Here is a 25,021-nt window from a genome sequence, read left to right on the forward strand (position 1 = left end):
TTTTGCACCCGCACAGGGACACTAATTTGTTCCTGTTAAGGAAATTTCTAGCCTGTTAGACGAAAACCGCTTTTTTATCGCGATTTAACATAGAAAAAATTTGGTTTGTGGGAAGGCACTGGCTAGGAAATTTCGAGTTATGGAGTTTATAAGCTCTAGTTTAGACGGCCGACTTTCTGCCCTGTCTATTCTAATTGTTAGAGTAGGCAGAAAGAGGGCACAAAGTTGGTTGTTAAAATCTTTGCTTGGAAAGGTTTGAAAGAAGACATTACATTGACGTCAAAAGAGGGCTATGCATCACTTTAGACAGCCCACTTTATGCCCTCTTTAATTCACAATTAGAATAGGCAGGGCAAAAAGTGGGCCGTCTAAACTAGAGCTAAGGCGTTGTTAACTAAAGGGACGAGAATACTTGTTCGAGACAATCGAGATATAGAGGTTTGAGTTAAAGAGACTCTGTATAAAATATAATTTCTTGCTTTTTTCACGGCATGACGACAGGACTGGGTAAAACCCGAGCACTATGACGCGTTGTAATTCATCCTCGAAATATTATGATTGGTTCAGGCCCGTAGGAAGCATTTTCATTTTGAGGAGGCCAAAATTTCATTTCGTCAAATGCCCCTGTGCCCACCCCCCCTCCCCGGTTACTACGGGACTGTTGGTTGATAGATACATCACGTGACATATTCCATGGCAAAGAATACAAAAAAGGTTGCTGAATGAAAGTACAGTTGACGCTCTCTTATTTGATTTTCAGGGGGAATTGGATTTTCATCGAAAAAAAGGGTAGCATCGGTAATGAGAGTTCTGGTTGACCGGTGGCTTTCAATATTATCGCATAATGGAGCGTATTGGAACGTCAAATTAGATAGCGTCAACTGTTCTTTCGAGCCGAATTTAAGCTAGTTAGATAATGAGTGAGCGAAAGGACGAGCAAACAAGCAAAAGCTAAAGGTGGGGACTTAGCAATCTCCTTACATTTATTAGCCAGAAGTGAAATCATATTTAGCAGTCAGATTTTCACTGAACGTTTGCGAGGAGAGTTAGTTTGAAATAATAATTTAGTCAACTTTCATCATTATCAAGCAGTTCCTTCTTTACAACTGATGGTGGATGATAAAAACAACTTTTTACCTCGTATGTTGTGACATTCCAATATTCAAAGAAGTCTTTGATCAAATGATAATTTTCTTCAATCGCCCTGAAAACAAATGCATTGAAAATGAAAATGTTTCTTTTAATAAAGTTTTTCTCTCTGCAGTAGTATCGAGCACTCTAAATGATAAAAATTAGTATATTTCAGTTTTCCAGGGACCAATAGTATTATTATCGGTCAGTAAAATGTCAGCTTCGGAGAGTTAAAAGTAATTAAGCGTGTTGTGACAACATTAAGAAAAATTACTCAAAAAGTAGAACAATTTGTCCAAATTTCTCCAAAATCTGTAAACTTTATAGGGACACTCTGCATCTATAAACCAGTTGAAGCCTCCTGTACGAGATTCAGGGAATCTTTTGTATAGTAAAAACTTACTTGAGCACAATGCCTCGATTTTTCACTTCTCCAGTCTCTCGGTTCATTGTATGAAATATAAGCACTGTCCTATAAAAGAAAAACAAAAGGGAACGATAAGATTGCGGCAATATCTCTACGCACGTTATTGCGATTCACGCTTTTCTCAGACTATTTCACGAATTTCTTCAAAATGTGAAAATCCTGGGCTTGATTCTTCTGACACGAAAAAAGTCTGTGTTGATCCCTGTGATACATGTATGTTATTAATTCATAGTTTAGTTCAACCCAGCGATTTGTAGTGTTAATGTTCAAGGTTCAATCCATTGGTTGGTCATGCCAAAGACTCCAAAATGGTACTTGTTGTTTCTCTACTTAATATTCAACAATTAAAGAGAAGGATCAAGGGTAAGTGGTGCAGCACTTTTAGTAATCAAAGCAAGGTTTTTCGTCTGAGACGGAAAATACATTTTATGCAGCAAATCAGCACAAATTTTTGAAATTTTAGTGAATTATACAAAGTTTTGGGACGTGAAAGCCTCTATATATACTTTACGGAAATCCTTCTGACACAGAAACTTTTAACATTAATAAATTCATACCTTGTGGTATCGGAATCTCCGTTTTCCAGAGTTGCAAATCTGATCCCATCGATGTTTACAATGCAGCCTGTGACATTTTCAAGTTTGCTGAATAATTTAGATAAGAATGTAAGAATGAGTATGAAAAATGGTATAAGCCTTTTAACTATATAAGAACCATATAAGGCTTCGATGGTCAAAATATTAAGAACAAGTTAAGAACATTTTAAGGCTTTGGGGTCTCTTAAGGATTTCATAGGAAATTGATGCTCAAAAATGCTCTAAAAATGGTGAAAAAAAGAATAGGTTAAAATAATTTTAGGCTTAAAACTCGAAAAAAATTTGAAAAACGTGGACACATTTTTTATACGCAACTCTATTTTATAAGCAACTCTCCATTTTTCGGGTCAGGGCTGGGCTTAGCATATTAGCTCATTTTCTGAAAAATTTGCTTTGTCCACCCCTGATATTATACCATATATATGCTTAATGGGTCGAGGGCTATCGTTTGCCATGCTTAGATTTAATAAAAATGGCTAATTTCAGGGCTCGAGCATCATCAGCACAATTCACACCTCGTCGCACGTTAAATGTGGCGAACCCAAGAAAAGTCTGGTGCATTTTCCACAACACTGCACAGTATCTGCCCGCATAACTAGGTAATAAATTGATTTAAAAAATGGTACATATTTTTTTATAAGAACATCCAAAAGCCTTCGGATGTTCTTAATTTTTTAGCCTAAAAATGTTCTTAACTTATTTTCACCAATTTTTCTAAGAAACCAGTTGTTTTAGAGTCTGCGAAGCCTTAAAATGTTCTTAGCTTGTTCTTAACATTTTGGCCATCGAAGCCTTATGTTCTTATATAGTTGTTTTTATATAAAAAACGTGTATACACCCCTGCAATACTTTTACAACAGTTGTTTAGTTATAAACACAGACAAGTGTTGATTACTCACGTGATGAAATCTGATTGGTTAGTTCTCACCCAATCAGGATTCGTTCTCATTGTGATCAATACTCTTTGTGCATCCGTCACAACTGTTATCTAAAAACAACAAAAATTTTATATGTACCATAAACGTAATAAAGATATAGAGAAAACGTCTCGGTAATGACCTAAATGGTCGTTAAAACGTTTTATGATCTTTGCCTGAGACCGCCATATTTGCCCGAAAATCACACCAAAATTTCCGAAAAAGAATTTGCACCCAAGTCATTTTGATTCCCCTATCCCTTAGCTTTCCAAAAATGTATAACAAGTGCTTTGACTAAAACAATCGAGCGACCTAAAAAATCAAATTTCCCTCTACTTAACACTTTTAGCCTTAAAATCTCAAAAAGGTTGAGCTCACACTTTTTAGTAAATGTTAAAATAAAAAAACGACTGAGTATGTACCTTCACGTTTGTAGAATCATGCGAAAAATTGCCGACACCTCCATTATCTTTGACCATCACTTCAAAGTTGTACACAAGTTGTGTCGATTCTGTGAATAAGCTTTGAGATTTTATCCAGCCTGTATTCACATCGATTGAAAATTTGCCAGTTGTTGATGAACCGTCCTCTAGACTGTAAGCTAATACAGTTTCTGATGGACTGTCGGCGTCTATAGCCTGCGATTGAATAAGGAAACAAGTAGTTTACAAGTAGTCTACACAATAGACAGCTCCAGCCTTTTAGGCCTTACTCTTGGTCTATAGGCACTGCTATGGGCGGCTATTAGTAACCCTACTGGTAATTCGCGAGTAGCGTTCATATCCCGAAGGGTAGAAGTTTTACACTCGAAACGAAGGAAGATATGACGTAGCCTAGGAAACAAGTAAATAGGTGACACAGTACATACTACATGACAATTATTGATTTTTGTAAGGTGTTGAACTTTAATAGGTTAAATGAATTAAAAGCATTGGTCCCACGAAGTCTAGGACCATTTGGAAACTAGCTCATTCCCAGGGCGGAGCTCAGAATAAGCGTAAGCGTAACTAAGGCTCTTGTACAGGCGGCCTCTAGTACAGGCGGTTCTAGAGGCCTAAAAACCGGTTTTCTGGCAAAACTAAAGTTTCTAGCCGATTTGTTTCGTTTTTTCAATTAAATAATCGCCATTAAAAACGAACAATGGGACGCTGGACTCTTAGAAACTTCTACGGTACAAAAGATATAAAGACCGCATTGAAAATAAAATTAACATAAAGCAACATAGTACTGCCTTCTGGCATTACACAAAAAATCTAACAGCTGATTTGCTGTAGGTGACGTGAAAATAAGTCAAGACGTCACTTGTAACCAATTAGCTACGGGCTATTGATGTGATGCCAGAAGGCATGAAAACAAAATCTTTGAACAATAGACTTACGATTAGTTTTAATACTTTTGTGCCATATTCCGCTTTATCCGATATTCCTGAAAATAAAGATGTACAAATTAGAACAATAACCAAATAAAGTGCGAATGTAAAGATCTTCATTCACACAAAAAAGTGTTAAAATACAATGAAAGCTTCATAACTCAAACACGCTCGGGGAACATAAATTAGTTCGATTCATGAAGATTTCGAGTAATGGAGGCACCAGTCTATAAGGCTTTGTTAACTGAAGGGACGAGAAAACCTGTTTGAGTTGAAGAGACATTCGAGTTATAGAGGTTCGAGTTATAAAGACTGTAACTGAAAAAAGGGAAAGGGAGTTTACCTCCGATGAAGAGATTTTTAGTGAAAACAGGAGGGTTGTCATTTTCATCACCAATCGTAATGTTAAAATCTTCTGTGATCACCTGATGGTCGATTTCTCCTGTGAAAGTTAACCAAAAAAGTAACGTCAGTTACCCACCTTTCAAACCTTTGCAAGCTAGCCTTACAACACTACTAATTATTACCCTACCTACAATTATCACGCCTTGTTTTTAAGCTGGCCTAATTCTATATTTCCCCTATGACCTTTCTTCTGACTGAATTTACGAAATGATATATTCCTCGATGCAAGAAACTTTTATTTTTCAATTCAAGCTTTAATAAAAAATAAGTTCTGGAAACTATTTCAGTTGTCGGGGTAGTCTGTACACAGACCCGATATCTACGGCTAATTTCAAAATACATTGCATTGAACTACGCTACGATAATCGTGAGATACGCTCTGGTACAGAGTATGTCGGGGTCATAGAAATTGCACAGAACAGAAAAAAGGAAGAAATAGATTGTGTATAAATCGGGTATTTAAGACAATCAACGTACTTCTTCGACGAGATCCAGTATTCTAAAAAGAGAAAAGAATACGAACAGATGGGTTATGAACACTGACCTTTATATATCCCTGGACAAAGTTTCCCAATCCCAGCCAAGCAAAAGAGTTTTTTGAAAGTGTTACCCGCATCAAGAGCGCTAGATCCACTTCGCTTATACAGTTGTGGGATGTAGCGCCGTTTGTCGTTAGGCAAGATTTTAACACTGCAATAGCTTCCTTACGGGTACCAATCACTGACCTTTATATAACCCTGGACCAAGCAATATCTGCCATGTTTGATTGGAGTTTTTTTAGAATTGGTACCCAAGGAGAAGCCATTGCAATGCTAACAAGCAACATGCTGAATGGACCTACCTAATGATTAACATCAGATGAAAATAAGAAAAAAGTGACAATAATTGTACAAAAATTCAGAATGGAAAAATAAAGCTTGTGTGTTGAATAATGTAAAATGGTAAAAAGGAATTTCCCCAAAATACGAAAATCACTTAAACCATTCAGGCCCAAAAAACCCTATTTTTAGGTAGTTTTTGGCCCAAATTTGCCCAAATAAATTTTTTCTCAAAAATCGGGCTTCGTCACGTTCTTGGCATTGCCATTTTGCATCATTGTGCAAAAAATCAGAAAGAAATAATGAGTCAACATTGAGAAAAGCTATATTTTCTTATTTGGTTAAAGGGAATTTCCCCAAAAATAAGAAAATCCGTTTTTTTAAGGCGAATAAGAATTTTCCGGGAAAAACCACTTCAGCCATTCTTTAGAGAATCTTGCCCTCCATCTTTGTACAAAAAATCAGAAAAAAGTAATGACAGGATTTTGCACAAAGTCCAAAAAACCCTATTTTTAGGCAGTTTTTAGCCCAAATTTGCCAAAATATATATATTTTTCGAAAATCGGGCTCCGACGCATTTTAGGCATTGCCATTTTGCATCATTGTGCAAAAAATCAGAAAAAAATAATGAGTCAACATTGAGAAAAGCTATATTTTCTTATTTGGTTAAAGGGAATTTCCCCAAAAATACGAAAATCCGTTTTTTTAAGGAGAATAAGAATTTTCCGGGAAAAACCACTTCAGCCATTCTTTAGAGAATCTTGCCCTCCATCTTTGTACAAAAAATCAGAAAAAAGTAATGACAGGATTTTGCACAAAGTCAAAAAACCCTATTTTTAGGTAGTTTTTGGCCCAAATTTGCCCAAATAAATTTTTTCTCAAAAATAGGGCTTCGTCACGTTCTTGGCATTGCCATTTTGCATCATTGTGCAAAAAATCAGAAAAAACTAATGAGCCAATCCTGAGAAAAGCTGGTAACAGACGGACGGACGAACGGACATGGGTTAATTTATAGAACCTCCACCGGGGTACCCGGAGGTAGGTCCAAAAATTAACGTCTAACTACATCATCAAAAGAATTTGAGGAAAAGTAGACCTGGCGCTCTCGATGCATTTACACCGCTATCGAGTAGTGCCGACATTAGGGTACCAATTTCAAAAAAACTCCGATCAAAGATTTTGCTTGGCTGGGATTGAGAAGCTTGGTCCAGGGTATATAAAGGTCAGTGGTACCAATTCAAAAAAAAACTTCGATCAAAGATGGCGGATATAGCTTGGTCCAGTGATATATAAAGGTCAGTTTTTATGACTGAAATCTATGGTCGTTTTTGTCAAAAAAGGACTGGGGTTCCAATTTTCAATGTTTTGGGGCTCATATTCTGCTTGTATATATTTCACCGTCGCCTCTCTTTAATTTCCATGAAATAAGATTTTCCTTTGAATTGGAGAAAGATACGAATTGTAGAGTGCAATGTATTAGTTGAGTCACAGAAGGTTCGAATTAGAGAGAGTTGATTATACACTTGACCTACTTATAAGCAAGAACCAAAATATTTTGTAGAACGATAGTTAACGATGAATAAAAAAGAGAGAGTACACTCTTTTTTTATAAGAACATCCAAATTTTTTGAAGCCTTCGGATGTTTTTAACTTTTTGAGTTTTAAGCTAAAAGCTAAAAATGTTCTTATTTTGACCATTTTGTGAATATTATTTTGACCATTTTCCTAAGAAATAGAGTGTTTTTGAGTCCACAAAGCCTTAAAATATTCTTATCTTGTTCTTAACATTTTGGCCATCGAAGCCTTATGTTCTTACATAGTTTGTTCTTATAAAAGAACGTGTAGTTTCCAATAAAAAACGAGAGCCTTACATAGGTTGAAGTATTTCGGTTGCTGGCTTCAATCTTCAATACGAAAGATGAATTCAACTCGCGATCCTATAGAATAAACCAGAAGAATAAAACAGCAAAAATTAAATTTAGTAAATGCAGAAATTATTTCCAGCTTCACGCTTTTTCTTTTATAAGAATAGTGTACTTTGGTTGAGGGTGAGCATTATTCTTATTGTTTTAAACCCGAAATCTCACCCTGATTTTCTTATAGAAGTTATTCTTATAAAAGAAAAAGCGTGTACCTTCCCAGTAGCGTTCTCAGGGGTGTCAGAAAATTTGTGGATGAGAGAACAATTATGTTACAAAGTAATCTTTTTATATTATGAATAGATAATCACTTTGTCATAAACATCTGCTCTCCTACACAAATTTCCGACAGCCCTGAGAACGCTGCTGCTCCTCCTATAGTTTCCAAAAATTGAGAAATAACATGAAAATAGTTCCAGTGATAGAGATTTATGCAAGTGTACATGTTAAAATGTTAGAAAAGATAAGAATTGTGACTTACCAAAATCTTATTGGTTCTTAATTCTCCTGTCTTGTGTCCGATAGTAAAATAATCGTCCGAATTACCGCCTTGAAGTGAAAAAGTAAGAAATCGAGTGGATAAGATGAGAGGAACTAAGGTAGCAATTGCATTCCTCATCATATGACGTATGGACCTTGTAAATCCTGGACAAAGCTAAGCTCTAGTTTAGACGGCCCACTTTTCGCCCTGCCAATTCTAATTGTTAATTAAAGTGGGCATAAAGTTGGCTGTTTAAAGTCAATGCATTGTCCTCTTTTGACGTCAATGCAATTCTTTCAAAACTTTTCAAGCAAAGATTTTAACTGTCAACTTTCCGCCCACTTTTTGCCTACTCAAACAATTAGAATAGGCAGGCCAAAAGTGGGCTGTCTAAGCTAGAGCTAATCCGCCATCTTTGATCGGACATTTTTTGGAAATGGAACCCGCAAGGAAGCCATTGCAATGTTGACAATTAACGACGGACGATGCTACATTATCACAAGTAATCAAGAAAATCGGTGCATTTCCACTTCTATTAGTGCTACTAATAGGGTGCCATTAAAAAAAACTCCGATCTAAGTTTTGGTTGGCCGGTCTCCAGGTTCTACATATGCCATTTCACAGTCAAAATGAATCATGGGTAATCAGGACTAGTTGCGTTCTAGTTTTTTTTTCTTCAAGACTTTGGACCAATAGTAAGTCGTCATTAGCGCGCAGTGGTCCTGATTACCCATGACGCTTTGCTTGCTATATTATAAATCTCAATGTGCTGGCCACGTCATGCGATTGTAAAACTCCCTGGTGAACGAAGGATGGGAACAATCCGAAAACTTCAAACTTTTGGATAGTTTAGAAAAGGCTTTTGGGGGGCTATTCATGATATGTATTGCGATGTCTTCTGACATTACATCACGAACCCAACAGCTGGTTGGTTGAGAGTGACGTATTGACTGATTTTACGTCACTTACAACCAATCAACTGGTGGGTCAGAAGACATCGCAATGCATATCATGAATAGGTAATAAGCAGGTCTAAAGGAGAGTGAACTATTAAAACGTTCCACTTTAGTGTATGTTATTATACGTACCGACAATGAAAAAATAGATTTGGTCTCCATCTGCATCATTAGCCTGGATAGTGGTCACTGAAGTACCAATTGGTGCATTCTCCATCACCTCAACTTGTGGTTTTATCTACGGAGTAACGAAAAGCATATGTTATTTTTACACACCTCAATATTTGTGAACATTGTGCACGTTCTACATCCAAAAAGACGACGTCTCGTCAAAATTGAATTCTATTTATACAAACTAATATTATCACGTATCAATAATCGTATTATCATATAACACGCATATTACTGTATCACACGGATTATAGACCCTTGAAGAGACCATTTCGAATTTCTGTTGTTTTCGTAATCCTTAAAGAAGATTTCTCATAAAAACTGAACCCCTTTCGCCAGCACTTGTCTTTCATTCTCTCGCGCCCAAATAATCGAAAAGAGCTCGAGACTGAATAGAACGTTTACACGGAAGACAAGCAAAGAAAGCTTTTTCGTACGATTCATATTACAAGGTTATCTTAGATTCTCTAGTTTACTACAGATAAGACGACTGCAAGAACACTCAATACAGAACCGGGCATCCTCTGTACAGTTATTGTCATTTACATCTAAGATTCCCAAGGAATATATATACTTACATTAGTAGGGAACAAAGGAATGTTATCATTGATATTGATGACCGGAACAACAAACTCTTTGATGACTGAAAGTGCAGTGTCTCCTCCGCCATCCTTAGCTTGCACTTTCAACTATGGTGGAAGGTGAAATAAATTAGATAACTATTTTTTTCTAATTTGCATAAAATGAGGTAATGAAGAATAAGAATAGCATGAAGACAATTTGGATTTAAACGCACTAAACGAACCTTATACTCTGGAGTCCGTTCATAATCCAAATATTTGAACGTTTCGAGTACGCCCGATGTTGAATTCAATACCAAGTCACCATTTTCGTTACCAGAGATGATGGCATAAGATACAACACCGCTCGCTCCAAGATCTTCATCATCAGCACTGAATGTTGCAATGTATGTTCCTTCTTTGACATCCTGAAATTTCAATGAAAATATAATATGAACCTCCCCCTTCTTTTAAACAAAAACCTTAACAAAAGTCACCGGCGAGTTTCTGTATTTCTTGCGCTTTTGAGGACGGTAGAGTGACTGGAGCGATTTGGAATAACCCGAAGATTTACCGTCGTCCTCAGCTGGTCAGGATCTAGTCAAATTAGAACCTTACCGTCTCCGTTGCTAAAAAACACAAATACATAAACTCGGTACTTAAGGATAGGGGTTGAGAAAAGTTGCCTTATAAAGAGAGTGGTAGATTTTCAAAGGGAGAGAGTACAACCTCATTTCCTTCATATCATTGTTTTTTTTATGCTTACTGATAGCACAAGAAAAATTTATCAGGCGTCCAGTAATGTAAATATAAAGCTATGATACACGAGGACAAGGTTGGGAGAGGCAAGGATTTTCAACTTAAAAAATATGCGACATTAAAGGAGATAATAGTTCATTGTCACTTGGCGCAAATTTCCAAAAAAATGGCGGTATTGTAAGGGGTAGGTATGCTTTTCAGAGTTTGGTGGTCACAATAAAGGTCGGTTATCCACTTTCGCACAAAATGGGCGACAGTTTTTTTTTCAACCTTTTTTTGCCTGAAGAAAAGATTACGTCATAGAAAAGTTTCACCCGAACAAAAAAAAGTTGAAGGAAGTTCAACTTTTTTCAACCGTTACGTCAATTTTGACCAATGGAACTGCTTTATTTTTCAACCGACCAATGACCTTACAAAAACGTTACAAAGTTTTCGCTCATTTCGCGTACGCCGCGAAAATAGAATAACTCAACTCAATATAAAAGAAAAATAATAAAAAATATTGTACCTCCGATAGAGCTTTGATTTCAATCTCACGGAATCGCGGTGTGACGTCATTAACATCGGTTACCGTAATACGGAAATCTGTAGTTGTCGACATTGCCGGATCTCCGTTATCTATAGCCTGGACCTCAATCACGAGTTCATCTTTGGTTTCACGGTCTAGCGGCTTCTCAAGGCGTAGTTGTCCATTAGTAGAAAGATGGAAGAATTCTAAAAGAGAAAATCCATACTTATATTATCATCTGTAAAAAATCCGAGAAAAAAAATAGCTTTTATCATGGGATTCAAAATCACGGTGAAGCATACAATGTTCTAGTCTTTCATCAAAATTTAAGAGTGGAAATAAAAATAATCTTATCCCTTTAAATCCGAGTGACGTGTATAAACATTAAGAATTAGACAGTATACCGAGTGTCAGAATTAAGGCTGTAGCTCCGACCACTTGATTTAAAAGGGCAAAGTATGAAAAAACCTTTTTAATTGTACCTTGTTGACTCTCTAGTTACAAGCTTTTATTCCAGTTAAAAGTTTTCAAAAAAAAATCAGGGTTAGGGCTAGAAAAAAATTAATTTTTCAGAAATCTATTTAGATATTATTGGAGTTTGCTGAATTTTGAGGTGGAAATCTTTACCCCTAGCAGAATACTGATAACTGCATCAATTTTTTATATAATTATAACCATTACTAACCATTATCCCCTGAGTTTGGATCCAGGACGTACGATACTTGATTATTGGTCGGCCCATCAGCGTCAGTCGCGTAGAAAGTATAGATAACACCGTCAACCGGGAATTTCTCAGAAACACTGACATTGCAGCAATAAGGTGGGAAAACTGGTGCGTTATCATTGTGATCAAAGATATGGAAATCAACCTAAGAGGAAAAGAGAACGACCAGAGAATACATTACAATGGCAAATCGCTGCCATCAAGGCAAAAGGTCCAATCTCAATGTCTGAGAAAACTGAGAATTTTTCTGTTTGGCTAACCTTAAATCTTGAGCTTGGCCCTTTTTTCATAGTGAGGGGGTCCCATCTACATGAAAAAGGGTCAATCTCAAAATTTAAAGTTTCATCAGACACTAATTTTGAGATTGGACCTTTTGCCTTGATGACAGCGAAATATGGTCACTATGTTTTGAAAAAACTTTGGAAATTCTGACAAAGATTTTAGATTGTTCCCATTCAAAGACACTTTTTCGCTAATTTTGACACAAGCCAATTTTTGTAATTTCTACGGCATTCTCTGTCAGTTGCCAAGGTTCCCTCAACTCCTTTAACAGATGGTGCTTTTTTATCCTAAACGCAAGTCAAAATAGTGGGATAGGAACGAACACGCCAATTGTCGTCTTCTAATATTTTAGGTAATGAAAAAATAATACGGGAAGAAATACAGTTTTAAAATGACAATTACAGCTTTGGAATCTTAAGGAGAATATATAAAATTCAGATAATCCCTATCCCCTTTTTTATTTGAGCTAGACCTGGGAGTTTAAATGCTGAGGTGGAGCGCCACACCTACTCTCAGCTACCCAGTAACGTACCGCCTAGATCAGATTACCCAATCTGAGCTACTCGTTCGCTGAGTTGGCGGTGACCGGGGATGGAGCCCTCGACTATGGGGGGTCCGACTATTGGATTGTAAGGCAAATACTCTACCGACTGAGCAACCAAACTCATTTAAAAGTTCATTGATTCAAAAACTTACAAAGACATGGGTGACCATAGAGCGTTGTTCAAAGATATCTTTGTTGTAAGCAATGGCCACTAAGCTATACATTCTTTGTGTCTCGTAGTCCAAAGTAGTTGCCAACTTGATGCGACCTGGAACAAGAAAAAGTCGTTGTGCCGATAGACCGTAGATAATCCGACCGACAGATTATACTGAATAGCAAGTTTAAAAGAAATGCAAAAAGTAATATCTCGATTAAAATCGTAAAATCATTTAGACCATGTTCACACGCTGTGGTTCCTTCCTCTCCGAAACGAAATGAAACCATTATTTTATTGGTCAAATTCAAAATTTACGTCACTTCTGACCAAATGAATAATTAGCAAAACGGAACCGTAGCGTGTGAACGTGGTCTAAGTGATTCCAAGAAAATAATACTGTTCTTTCAGGCCAGGCTGCCCATTTTAGTAATTTTTGCTGATAACACCATCCAACACAAAGAAATTATACGATTGTAGGTTTCCATTGTGAATTCACTCAAAAAAATCATGATATGTTTAGTTTTCTTTTGTGAAATACAAGCCAAGGAAGACGCTTGCAAAATTCACCTAATCAAAAGATGTTAAAATGTGAAGTAAATTCTGCATTGTATTGGGAGAGTTTAGGCTCATTAGAAAAAGATTCAAATGATTCAATTGATGGTTTTAGGTTTTAGAAAGATTTTACTTGTGTCTTGATCCAAAGAAAGTTTTTCTAGCTTTCTTTAGATAATATTAGTGTCATTTATTTCGAAAAGTGTTGTTAAATTCTGCATTGTATTGAGAAAGTTTTTGCTCATAAGAAAAAGAGTTCGCTATCTTACCAGTCATTTCATCGATTCGGAAATCTCTGTTGGTATTGGTGTTGTTCCAATCATAATAAACAGTTGACAACAATGCAGTGATATCTTTATCCTTGGCAACGATACCACCAACAAACAAACCAACTGTTGCGTTTTCCATAATGTCGAATGAATATTTCTGTTTGACGAATCTGAAAAAATGGAGGATTATTTTACTACATTATCGAATCCGTTATTTTTTGAGACTGAAAGTAATTCTGTCCTTCAGATAAATCCAATACTTTAATAAAAATGCAAGTACAGTTGAATCTCGCTAATTCGAACCCAAACAGGGAATATTATTTGTTCGAATTACAGAGAGATTCGAATTACAGAAAGTATAATAAGTCGGTATCTTCTTGATGGGGACTGGAAATAAGTTCGAATTATAGAAAGATTCGAATAGTAGAAGTTCGAATTAGCGAGAGTTTATTGTAACGTGTACGTCTTTTAAGACCGTGTTCGCACGTGACGGTTCGGTTTCGCTCCGAAACAGAATGAATCCATTCTATTGGTTAGAAGTGACGTAACACTTGAATGTAACCAAAAGAATGGCTTCATTTCGTTTCGGAGCGAAAAGGAACCGTCACGTGCGAACATGGTCTAATATTCTTTCAATCGATTCTTTTGAATACACGGTGACACACGCCAACAGTTTTCAATCAATATAGTGAACTTTGAAAGAAAACAATCACTACTATCATCGGTATTTCTTCTTGTTCAGAAAAATACTTGAACGAAATAAAGTTATTGAAGAACGTGAAAACTTATTTAACTGATTTAACTTTTTTTGAATAGGTTAGTAGGTTCTACACCTTGATAACTCCGTTCTTTGTTGTCTTAGCTATTGGTAATAAACTCACATAGGGAAATTATCGTTGACATCTTTGACTTGTATTTCAACGTGAATTTGCGTAGACAGAGGTGGGGTACCGTGATCTGTTGCTGTGATGGTCAGGTTGTATTTCTGTTTCGTCTCCACATCCAGGGAGGTTCTCACTCGAAGCTGCCCTCCTTCCGCTGGAAGAGACGAGAAATGATACAATAATGGCCTCTTACTTTAGATTTATACGCCATGGAAACAATACATAGTCTATTATTGGTAGATGGATGTGTTATTTTTTTCAAGACTTATAAACAAAAAACAAATTTGCCGGTAAGATAAATTGAAGCAAGAGCACTAAAATCTTTTAAAAAGTAAAACATAGTCCCTAACTAAAACAACAAACTAAGTCAAAATAAGAAGATTAAACATCTGCAATCAAAACAAGAAACTTAAAAACAAGTTTTATTAAAGCTCCTTGGTCAAAACCATACTTTCCAAAGTTTTTACTAGAACGTTTTGAATCTTTCACGGGCTGACAGGTATAATACGACAGGAACAAACTTACGACTGATATAGAAATTGGAATTAGGATCACCGCCAGTAATGGAGTACTCAACTTGACCATTGCTTCCAATGTCTTTATCTGTTGCCCAGATTTGTAAGAACTATAAAAAGAGAGGAACAAAATGGGAGTTTATAAATTTGTGTTTTTCAGGGATGGAGACGGTTAGCTTCTGATTTGTCTAGATCCTGACTGGCTTACTGAGGACGACGGTATATCAGTACTTTTACCTCCTAGATTTTATGGGTTAAAACTGCGGGTTATTCCAAAACGTTTCGGTCGTTCCACCGTCTTTGAAAGTGCAAATACAGAAACTTGCTTAAGAACGAGGAGGAACGCGTTAATGCAGCCCGCACTTTTCCACGGACTAATATATAAGTAATTGGAAAAATTATTTTCTGTTGTAAAAAAACACTCCGTACGGCAAATGCCTGTTAGTAAGAACATCTAGTCTGAATTGCAGACCTCTACAAAACCCCAGGTAGTACGAATCCGTTAGTGGATGTCAGCAGCCTGAGCAACATCAGGAAATTACCGGTTGTAGTGACGTAGTATCTTCAAAGATTGCTTTTTGATATTTCACTGAGGTAAAGATGGGGTTGTTATCGTTGACATCGATGAGGGAGATTTTCACGGCAACGAAAGCCTGGTGGTTTGGAACATCGCCGTGGTCTGCTGCCTGAAAGAAGAAGAAAAAAATTAAATGTTATAATTCAAAAATTACTCGAGTAAAGACTCTCGCAAGGAAGTTCATTACTGAATTCTCAGACTTTAGTATTTCAATGAGTTAAGCAAAATATTATATATGCCATCATCTTTTTATCGAGCTAAAATTTTACAAAATACTATCACAATTCAAAGGGATTATCAGATGATTTTTGATATTTTGGCTTAGAGATACCTTTTATGGTCCTAAGAAACACCTCCAAAGTTTTCGACCCAATTATTTTCCAAAGCTGAGATTCAAATTTTTACTTGAAAACAATAGAAATTCAACGTAAAGACTGTGTAAAGACTCATTTTTAGAGATTTCAAAGAAGTCAAATATCTCAGCTTTTCTTTGGGAAAAAATTGCGTCAAAAGATTTAGAGGTGTGTCTCTGGAACATAAAAGGTCTCTAAGCCAAATCTCTAAGCCAAATATCAAAAATCATCTGATAACCCCTTAAAGCAAACAACTTTAGACCATTAACATTTTATCTATCTACCTCAAAGAAAATAAAATCTTTTTTCGAAATTATCCAATTTCATTTGTATTTGTTACCTGTACAGTGAATTCGTAGAAACTTCTTGTTTCTCGATCCAGACCCCTTTTAGCGTAAATGTATCCATTCTCAAAATCGATCCGGAAAAATGAACCTGTGAAAAAAAGTAAACAAAATCTACTCTCGACTAAAGAAAAGTAAACGTGTGAAACTTCATCTCAGAAATTTGTTGCTGAAAATACCCTTTCGCTCTAAGCAGAACAAAATATTCTGTCAGTTTCGAGGAATTTTCGCAATTGGTTGAAAGGTTAATACTAAAGTCGAGAAAATTTCTTTTCTTCTAAAAACATAACACTATGTAGTAAACTCCTAAAATGGGCTTTTCCGGAAAGAAAAATTACCCCACTGTTGAGGATATTGATTTTTCGAAGTATCGAACCCCCTGGATATCCTACTTTATTAGGATATCCACTCTTAAAAATATGCTCAACCCCCTGGATATCCTCTCTTATAAAGATGCTTACCCCTGGATATCGTATATTTTACTTGAAAAGACACTTTATCCACTCCCTTGTAGATATTTAACCCCATGGATATCCGCCTCAACAGGGGAGGGAGGCACGGACTATTACTGGAGAAGCCCAATATCCCGATTAAATAGTCCAAAATCATAAGAATTTCTGAAAACCCTTCTCTTAAGAATCAAAGGAAACTTTATCAAAAAATCTCGGAAAGTTACACAACAGCAACTTACTGAACTGCGAAGGTTGTATATTGTAAGCCACCAACCCGTTAAAATATTCAACATCTTGGTCGGTGGCCGTGACTTTCCCGACGATTGTCGTCGTGTTGATGTCTTCCCGAACATCAAACTCGTATTTTTCACGAGAAAAGATCGGCTTATTATCGTTGTAATCAGTGATATTAACTGTTACTATGGCAACTCCTTTGTTTGGGGGACTGGCACTATCTTCCGCGATTAAATTGAATGTAATGAATGATTGAACTTCACGGTCGAGTTGTGCTGCAGTGTAAACAGAGCCCTATAACGAAGTGTAGAACGAGGGGGTCTTAATAAACAACTAGGAAAATGTATTGCAGGCACTGACCTTTATATATAAAGGTCAGTGATTGCAGGTTTGTTTACATGGTTGAAATATATGCTTTTGGGAACGGCCAATAAACATATATTACGCAGTACGCAGTGCTGACGGGTTCTAACACAAAAACGAAATGTATACTTTACCATCTTATTTGCCGGAAAAATCGGAAAAAATATTGTTGCTATTGCTTTCGAAAACCCGCGAAGCTTCTAATTGGTCAAGCGCTGATTTTCTATTGTAATGTCACGTGACCTAGGTAGGATTTCCTACATAACCACGGCACACTTTTCAGCCGAAGCACGACGACATCTAGCCCTTCGGGCTTTATAAATCTATGTAACCAACCCAGTGAGGCATATAAAAATCAAAATCATCAGGAAAACAAAAATCAAATACAAAAATGAAAACAATAAACTTTACTTACATTTAGAGGGTAAACTTTGAAGGTATCTTGACCACCAAACAAAGTGTACGTGACCGAAGATTGTCCCGTTACTAGGTAACTTTCCAAAATATCACCCACACTGAAATCCTCACGCACGGTCAGCTGGTAAACGGTTTTTTCAAACTTTGGCGCGTTAACATTTGTTGGTAGAACTTTCACCGAACATGAAAGCGATTCTGATAGTTTTGGCACCCCATTGTCAGTAACATGTGCCGTAAAATTGATCATTTTAGATACACGAGGCGTGAAATTTCCATTTTTTGTAACAATACCTTTCTTAGGGTCTATAGACAGTAAGCCATTAATATCTGAACTTAAACTATATGTCAACTCAGCGTTTACACCTGAATCTAAATCACGTGCGTTTAAAATGAACAGTATGGCCTTGTCCGGATATCCATCAGTGACTTCCGTTAAACACTGACTGTTCAAAAACTCCGGTGCATGATCATTAATGTCAATTATATTGACATTAATGACCAGGCCGTCCAGAGCTGACTTTAAACCAGCCGAATCTGTAGCTTGGAACTCGACTCGATAGAATGACACACTTTCGCGGTCGAGCGGTTTAGCTAGTTGGACATCTCCTGTGGTAGGGTTGATTTTAAATTGACCAGCGTGGCTGCTATAGGCTATGTTGTATTTAACAACGTCGTTTAAGTCTAAATCTTTAGCCTTGATTGTGAATATGGTTTGGTCGATTGTGGAATTTTCTAACACGTCTACTGTATCGGTCGAAGGTGTGAAAAACGGAGGAGAGTCGATTGCGTCTAGAACGTTGATGTTGACGGTGACGTTTCCGCTCAGTGAAGGAGTGCCTTTGTCAGTAGCGAGCACAATGATGGAGTGTGATGATTGACGTTCGCGGTCAAGTTGTGAGATAAGTTGAATGCTACCTGCAAATTTGAGAAGAATCAAAACGAATAAGGTATAGAGTGTGGCGTATCAGTGACCAATAAATTAGTGCAAAATGAAGGCTAAAGTGCCTATGAGAAGAAGAATGTCTCATTCTAAATGGGTGGGAATTCCAATTTTCATTGCTTACAGCTTGAAAATTGATTCTCATAAAAAGTAGAGTCGTTTCCAGAGTTAATTAATTTCCGAAGATGATTTTCTAACCGTAAACGATTCTTTGAGTAAAGATTTTTGAATCATATCGTGAGTTACCTGAGCTCTGATCAATCGTGAAAAGAGAAGACATGCTCGCTAGCGAGTAAATAATTTCACTGTTCGATCCCATATCCATATCTGTTGCACCCACATCGAAAAAAGGTTTGTCAATTTTTTGAGACTCTAGTACGTCGACTGTTACTGATGAATTAATGAATATAGGTGCGTGATCGTTGGTATCTAAAATACTGATTGTTACGTTTGCGTCCGCAAAAAAGCCGCCCTCGTCAACCGCACGGATGATTATAGTGTACGAATTTCTGGTCTCGCGGTCGAATGTCGCTGTCGAATAAATTGCTCCAGTTTCTTTATTGATTTGAAAGAAGCCGCTATTTAATGGTTGGTATGAAATCTGACTACTGCTGTCCGGATCCGTAACTTTTATTGGTGACTCCATAGTTACCATGGTTCCCGTTTGTTGATTTTCCAAGATGGTAGCATAGTAGCGTGGAGAATTAAAAGATGGTGGGTGGTCGTTGACGTCGTTAAGAGCGATGAACACAGAAACTGTAGCCTGTAAGAAATTAGAAAATTTTGCTGAAAAAAAATTACTTGAAAAGCCGCTAAAAATGAATTTTGAGTCTGCCTTCTTCTTAACTTTCACAATTTTACTGATTCTTTTAACACGTTATGTTCGATGATATACAAAACAGACGCAATAATTAACTTTATGCTGGCAATGCACATAACGAAAGAACTTATTCCAATTTATGGTTGTGCAATGGGGGGAGTTGATGTTTTGTCTAAAGAAATGCTGTGTGCGCAAATGAAAATTATGAGTTAAAATGTAAATGATACCCTCTAAATTTGAACGAATTACAGTCTCATATTGGGCTGTTCCATTAAATTTCCATACAGGGGGTGGACGAACCTTTTTAGAAATGTGGTGATACCCCCTGGAAAATGCCAAAATTTACAAAAGAAGTCTTGGAAGAATTATTTTCATACCTTAAAGATAAGGGCGGAGAACAAAAATGAGTATATTACCTACCAACTGGAAATTCCTCTCAGATTACCCCCTGGAAATGTTCTTCCACCCCCCTGTATATGGATATAAAATGGAATGACCCATTCTTCTAAAATTAATGAATTTTCAAACGAATGTTGTTATTTTTTTTCATCAACTTCTAAATTGTTCTTTACCTTTCTTGGAGCAGGGAAACCAAAATCAGCTGCTTCAACAGTTAACGTGTAAGAGGGGACTAATTCACGATTTAAAGCTCCTTTTACACTGATTTCACCAGTCATATTGTTGATTTGGAATTTGTTTGCACCGTTACCATTGACGATGCGATACCAAAGACGACCATTATCTCCTGAAAACATAATGAGATTTACAGTAACTTGTTTCTTCAGGATGAATTATCGCGATAGCTTATTTTCGTTGGTAAATTGTTAACTTTGAAAATCCATTAGTCTCTTAGCAAGTCTATTGAATGCTTTGAATCTTATAAAATCTCTTGAAATATTTCAGAGCCAACTTCAAACTGACCATAATTTGGTCTTATAACATCAGCCGAAAAAGAAGCTTTGAGCGTGAGCATGAAATGAAATTGAAATGAAACAAACAAACAAACATCAGAGTAAAAAACATTCAAAAACCAACAAACCTTCGTCTTTGTCTGTTCCGTTAACTTTGATCACCATCTGACCGTTGGCTAAATCTTCCGGAATATTGACGGTATATGAACTTTCGTAAAATTCCGGATCGTTATCGTTTATATCCGCTATCTTGATCTCAACTTGACACTGAAAATGAAAAACGAAAATTTAAAATGTTTACGCTGTCTACGAACAAGACTTGTAATGTAATGCTCACGCGTACCATTTTTGTCTGAATGAAATAATTGGTCTTGGTGACTACGTGTTCCCTTTGACATAATAAATCAATGGGAAGATGCTGTAAGATATTTACGGCGGTTAGGTCTGAAAACGACTTTTAGACTTTTAGAGCGGGTTTCAACTGATTATATAGAGCTTCGGGGGTACTAATAATGGATAACTATTCTAGTTACTTTGATTAGTTGCATGAAGTAGGATTTAAGCAATGGAAGTCACAATTAATTATTGAGGAGATAAAATAATGAGATGAGATAATGAGCTTCAAAATGTTTTGCTTCTTAGAAAAAGGAGGGTAGACTCAAAAGCTATTAAAAAAAGATGTCAAAACACTTCAAAATGTCAATCATCAGCAAACTGTGATGACCACAGGAAGTGATGATTGTCAAAACAAAGCTTAAAACTGATAAATGGTCGTCTGTAAAATAAGCGTCGGTGGTGTAAAGGTTAGCATTGTTGCCTTCCAAGCAATAGATCCGGGTTCGATTCCCGGCTGACGCACATTTTCGCATCAAATGATCTTTATCAGTTTTGACATCCCCCACTAACATCATCTCGAAAAAAACTTAAATGGTGATTAATGTAGAATTCAGAAATTTTTCTTCCAAAACACTCATTTCTGAAGATATACCAAACATCTGGGAGTACTTGTTCAAACTCGGAAGGGCCGAGAGATAGCCGAGTCCAACAACCCTTATTATCCATACAAAATTGTAATTGACCTGTTAATTATTATCGAAGGAATATTGACCCGCTTAACGAAGGGAGCTTAAAAACGGTAATAAATTTTGTCATTTTATTAAATAAAGTCTCTATTGTGACCACTGGACCTTTATATATACCCTGGACCAAATTTCTTAATCCTGGCCAAGAAAATTCTTTGATTTTTGAAAAGTGGTACTCTAATCATTGAGTTTCAAGCCCGAAGGGCTAGAGGTCAATCTCTAACCTTTCTCAGGCAAGAAAAATTGAAGCCTTAAAATATGCGCCGTATTTTTGATGACGGATTGAATCTAGCAATTCCTTTGTTTTCGAGTGATATATTTTTCGAAATTAAGCGGTAAATTTTAGTTTCAATCTGTCATTTGTGTAAAAACCAGGCGGGTCGCTCAAGGCCGCGCAACTTTGGTAGGATTTGTTGGCTTCAAATCCTACCAAAGAGATTGACCTCTAGCCCTTCGGCCTTGAAACTCAATGACTCTAATGCGGTACTACTCAATAGCGGTGTAATTGCATCGAGAGCGCTAGATCTACTTTCTCTCCAAAACTTTTGATGATGTAACGCCGTCAGACGTTAATTTTTAAGACTGCAATGGCTTTTTTCGGGTACCATTTCAAAAAAACTTCGATCAAAGATGGCGAATATAGCTTGGTCCAGGGATATATAAAGGTCAGTGATTGTGACACAATCGAGGTCAGATACTTACTGTCGAGGAGAGTGAGAATTCATTTAATTGCACCCCATCATCAGTTGCTTGTACTGTTAAATTATAAATGGCTATTGTGTCCACATTTAGTGCACCTGCTACACGAAGTATTCCAGAGTATGGATCACTGATGGTGAAAGCACCTGTGAGAAAGAAATGGAAAGGATAATAATTCATAGTAAAATAAGCGCAGTACTCTCTAACATGAAAGTCTCCGAGGTTAATAGTCAGGTTGCCGGACCTTAAAAATTTTAAGTTTAGTTTTAACTTCACTGTAACCTCGTGTGGATCAAAACAATCATTATCCTATCTTGCTGTCTACATGGTCTAGAAATATTATTTTATCCAGCTGACGCTCTCTAATTCGATTTGATAACTTTCGATTCGATCTCGACTTTTAATTCGATTTCTTCGAATAAAGGAGTGTATCGAGTGGTAAAGCGTCGTTTATGAGAGCTTTTTGTTGAAGGTGGTTTCGAATAATGGAATGTAACACGTCGAATTAGAGAGCGTCAACTGTAAACTCATTTCAACTGAAAATAAAAAGATACCTCCAACATTGCCTTCAACAATTTTATAAGAAACACGCCCACGAACGCCCAAATCTTTATCGAATGCCGTAACAGTCATAACCTCACGGCCAATTTGATCACTTTCGGCTGCCGTGGCTTTATACAATTGTTTGGTAAAAGATGGCGTCTCATCGTTATAGTCAGTTACAAGGACTGTCACCTAAAAAAGCACAATTGAACTTAATTTTAATCATTTTATTATTCCCGACTCGCAAATGTCTGATATTTCGCCCAACATCAAATTAATATAACTGCTGAAATCTCTAAATTATGAAGTTATTGTGCCAAAACAACCAATCAGAAAACGATTTGATCGATGAAAACTTTGAAACTACTTACCAAATTTGTCAAAATGTCGTCATAAAAAATGTCGTCTTCGAATTAAGAACTGTCAACTTGTATTTGAGTATTTGACATGATATATTGTGAATAAAAATCCAACGACGTTAGTTCTGACTTACCTGAGCAAGAGCGAATTTTGTTTTATCACTTTCCAAATATACCATCGCTCGGAAGAGTAAGATCGCCTCACCCTCACTGTTATAAGTTGCCCCGGCTGCTTCCCGATCCAATTCCTTCCGTAGTTTAACATGTCCGGTCTTCGAATCGATATGGAATAATCCCGCTTCTCCACCCTCGACAATCTCGAACACAAGGGGCGTTGAAAGGGTGGTAGTGGCGTTGAGTCGTATAATTGAGGTGTTCAACGGGGCGTTCTCTTTTATGCGTACAGTGTAAGCGTCGGAAAAAGCATTCGGGTTTGGTTGGAAAAATGGAAGATTGTCTGGCAACTTGGTTATCATGATGGTAAGCTCAGCACTTGTCTATGAATAAAAGATTAAGAAAGTGAGTCTTGAAGGGGTAAATTTCGACAGGCGACAACACATTATTTAGAAATATTTGATTTAATAAGGCATCAAAAAAACTTGGAAATTCCTTTCTAAAATGTTTCGTTTTTACATCTTATTACCATATTGACGTAAAAATCGCATCGGTGCGTACCGGTCTGTAAACCGAATCATGTATACAGTGTACACGTTTTTGTTTATAAAAATATCCAAAGTTTTTTAAGACTTCAGATGTTCTTAATCTTGTGGTAGTAGTAGTTCTTAAATATCCTTAAAATTTTCTGCAATTTTCAAAGAAATTGGATGTTTTAGAGTATACGAAGCCTTAAAACGTTCTTAATTTGTTCTTAATATTTTGGCCATAAAATCTGATTAAAAAAGTAAAGTGTATCATAATTAAACTGAGGCTTTAACCAACATTTCTTACCAACATGGGATCAACTCCAGCCTGGATATTTAGCGTATGTTTGCGGCTAGTTTGACTATCAATCGGTTTGCTAGTCGTCCAAATAACTCCACTGTTTTTATCGATACGAAACAAAGTGGACGAGCCTTAAAAGTGAAAAATGATAAATTTGATTTGAGCTCCACTTTTACATACCGAATTTGCCTCGAACTATCTGGTTGATATTCAAGAAACATTCTTCCGAAGCTTAACCCTTCGAGCATCTTCCTAATCTTTTAGCAGGGGAAGCATCTCGAAGCATCAAGTCGTTTTGGGTTTTGAGGTCAAAGGCAGTATGATTTTTGTATTTTCGATTTCCTCAGCCTCTCTATTTCGTGTATATTGGCTGTCAAAACAACAGGTGGGTTACTAAAGGACGATTTATTCCTCATTCTTTAACCCGGAAGAAGCCCCCCCCCCCCCCCGCGTGACGCCTAGTTTAAATTTGAGACTTCCATTTTCGGTCAGATGAAAATAATTGTATTTCGTTTGCGTTTCGAATGACTTCTTTAATCCCCCTCACCGACATCCCCTCAACAGACCCCGACCTGCCCTAAAAGAGTGAAGAAACTCTTAGCTTTCTAATGCGTTACAAAAGAGCTTCTAACTTTCCAGTTCCGGAGATTTAACGGCTCCAAGTTGAACAATCTTTGAGAAAACTCAGAAAGAAAAACAGTCTGGTCGATAAAGCGTTAACTTGAGCTAAACTATTATGCACCGAATTTAGTAGTAAAAAGTGTAATCACCTTCTAAGATCTTAAAATTCATGATAGCGTTTTCACCCATGTCTTTATCTGTAGCGTTGACTTGAAAAATCGGAATGTTCATCGCAGTTGCTTCACTGATGTTTAAAACGTTCGGTAAATTATGAAAGATCGGCGCATGCGTGTCACGATCTTGGACTGTGATAGTGAAAGTGGTCACGGATGATAAAGAAGGAGTTCCATGGTCAGTCAGTCCTAGAAAGAATTGTTGGAATAGTATGGTTATAACGTAGGGGTTAAAGAACACATTATG

The 25,021-nt window shown here is 36.8% G+C and overlaps 1 protein-coding gene and 1 non-coding gene across 3 annotated transcripts in view; one reads left to right on the forward strand and one right to left on the reverse strand.

The window, feature by feature from the left end:
• Positions 1–25,021, reverse strand: part of LOC136807691 (cadherin-23-like) — a 77,984-nt gene that overhangs the window by 4,991 nt on the left and 47,972 nt on the right. For both annotated transcript variants that reach the window (XM_067064293.1, XM_067064292.1), the window contains exons 28-58: positions 24,751–24,963; positions 23,987–24,111; positions 23,173–23,535; positions 22,691–22,871; positions 22,140–22,282; positions 20,484–20,622; positions 20,017–20,189; positions 18,871–19,387; positions 17,683–18,599; positions 16,910–17,198; positions 16,215–16,309; positions 15,487–15,630; positions 14,955–15,054; positions 14,427–14,583; positions 13,546–13,715; positions 12,720–12,835; positions 11,703–11,886; positions 11,018–11,223; positions 9,996–10,178; positions 9,769–9,879; positions 9,152–9,257; positions 8,064–8,131; positions 7,535–7,600; positions 5,323–5,344; positions 4,784–4,882; positions 4,450–4,496; positions 3,494–3,709; positions 3,054–3,142; positions 2,116–2,202; positions 1,535–1,603; positions 1,138–1,204 (exon numbers count right to left, since the gene is read on the reverse strand). In XM_067064293.1, coding sequence (XP_066920394.1) covers positions 1,138–1,204; positions 1,535–1,603; positions 2,116–2,202; positions 3,054–3,142; positions 3,494–3,709; positions 4,450–4,496; positions 4,784–4,882; positions 5,323–5,344; positions 7,535–7,600; positions 8,064–8,131; positions 9,152–9,257; positions 9,769–9,879; positions 9,996–10,178; positions 11,018–11,223; positions 11,703–11,886; positions 12,720–12,835; positions 13,546–13,715; positions 14,427–14,583; positions 14,955–15,054; positions 15,487–15,630; positions 16,215–16,309; positions 16,910–17,198; positions 17,683–18,599; positions 18,871–19,387; positions 20,017–20,189; positions 20,484–20,622; positions 22,140–22,282; positions 22,691–22,871; positions 23,173–23,535; positions 23,987–24,111; positions 24,751–24,963 — 5,462 coding nt within the window. The remainder of the gene's footprint in view (positions 1–1,137; positions 1,205–1,534; positions 1,604–2,115; positions 2,203–3,053; positions 3,143–3,493; positions 3,710–4,449; positions 4,497–4,783; positions 4,883–5,322; positions 5,345–7,534; positions 7,601–8,063; positions 8,132–9,151; positions 9,258–9,768; positions 9,880–9,995; positions 10,179–11,017; positions 11,224–11,702; positions 11,887–12,719; positions 12,836–13,545; positions 13,716–14,426; positions 14,584–14,954; positions 15,055–15,486; positions 15,631–16,214; positions 16,310–16,909; positions 17,199–17,682; positions 18,600–18,870; positions 19,388–20,016; positions 20,190–20,483; positions 20,623–22,139; positions 22,283–22,690; positions 22,872–23,172; positions 23,536–23,986; positions 24,112–24,750; positions 24,964–25,021) is intronic.
• Positions 21,142–21,213, forward strand: Trnag-ucc (transfer RNA glycine (anticodon UCC)). The gene has a single exon. It is a non-coding gene; the product is annotated as a tRNA-Gly (tRNA).

The sequence above is a fragment of the Clytia hemisphaerica genome, unplaced genomic scaffold (assembly GCF_902728285.1).
Source record: "Clytia hemisphaerica strain Z4C2 unplaced genomic scaffold, Clytia hemisphaerica genome assembly, whole genome shotgun sequence".
NCBI classification, from domain to species: domain Eukaryota; kingdom Metazoa; phylum Cnidaria; class Hydrozoa; order Leptothecata; family Clytiidae; genus Clytia; species Clytia hemisphaerica.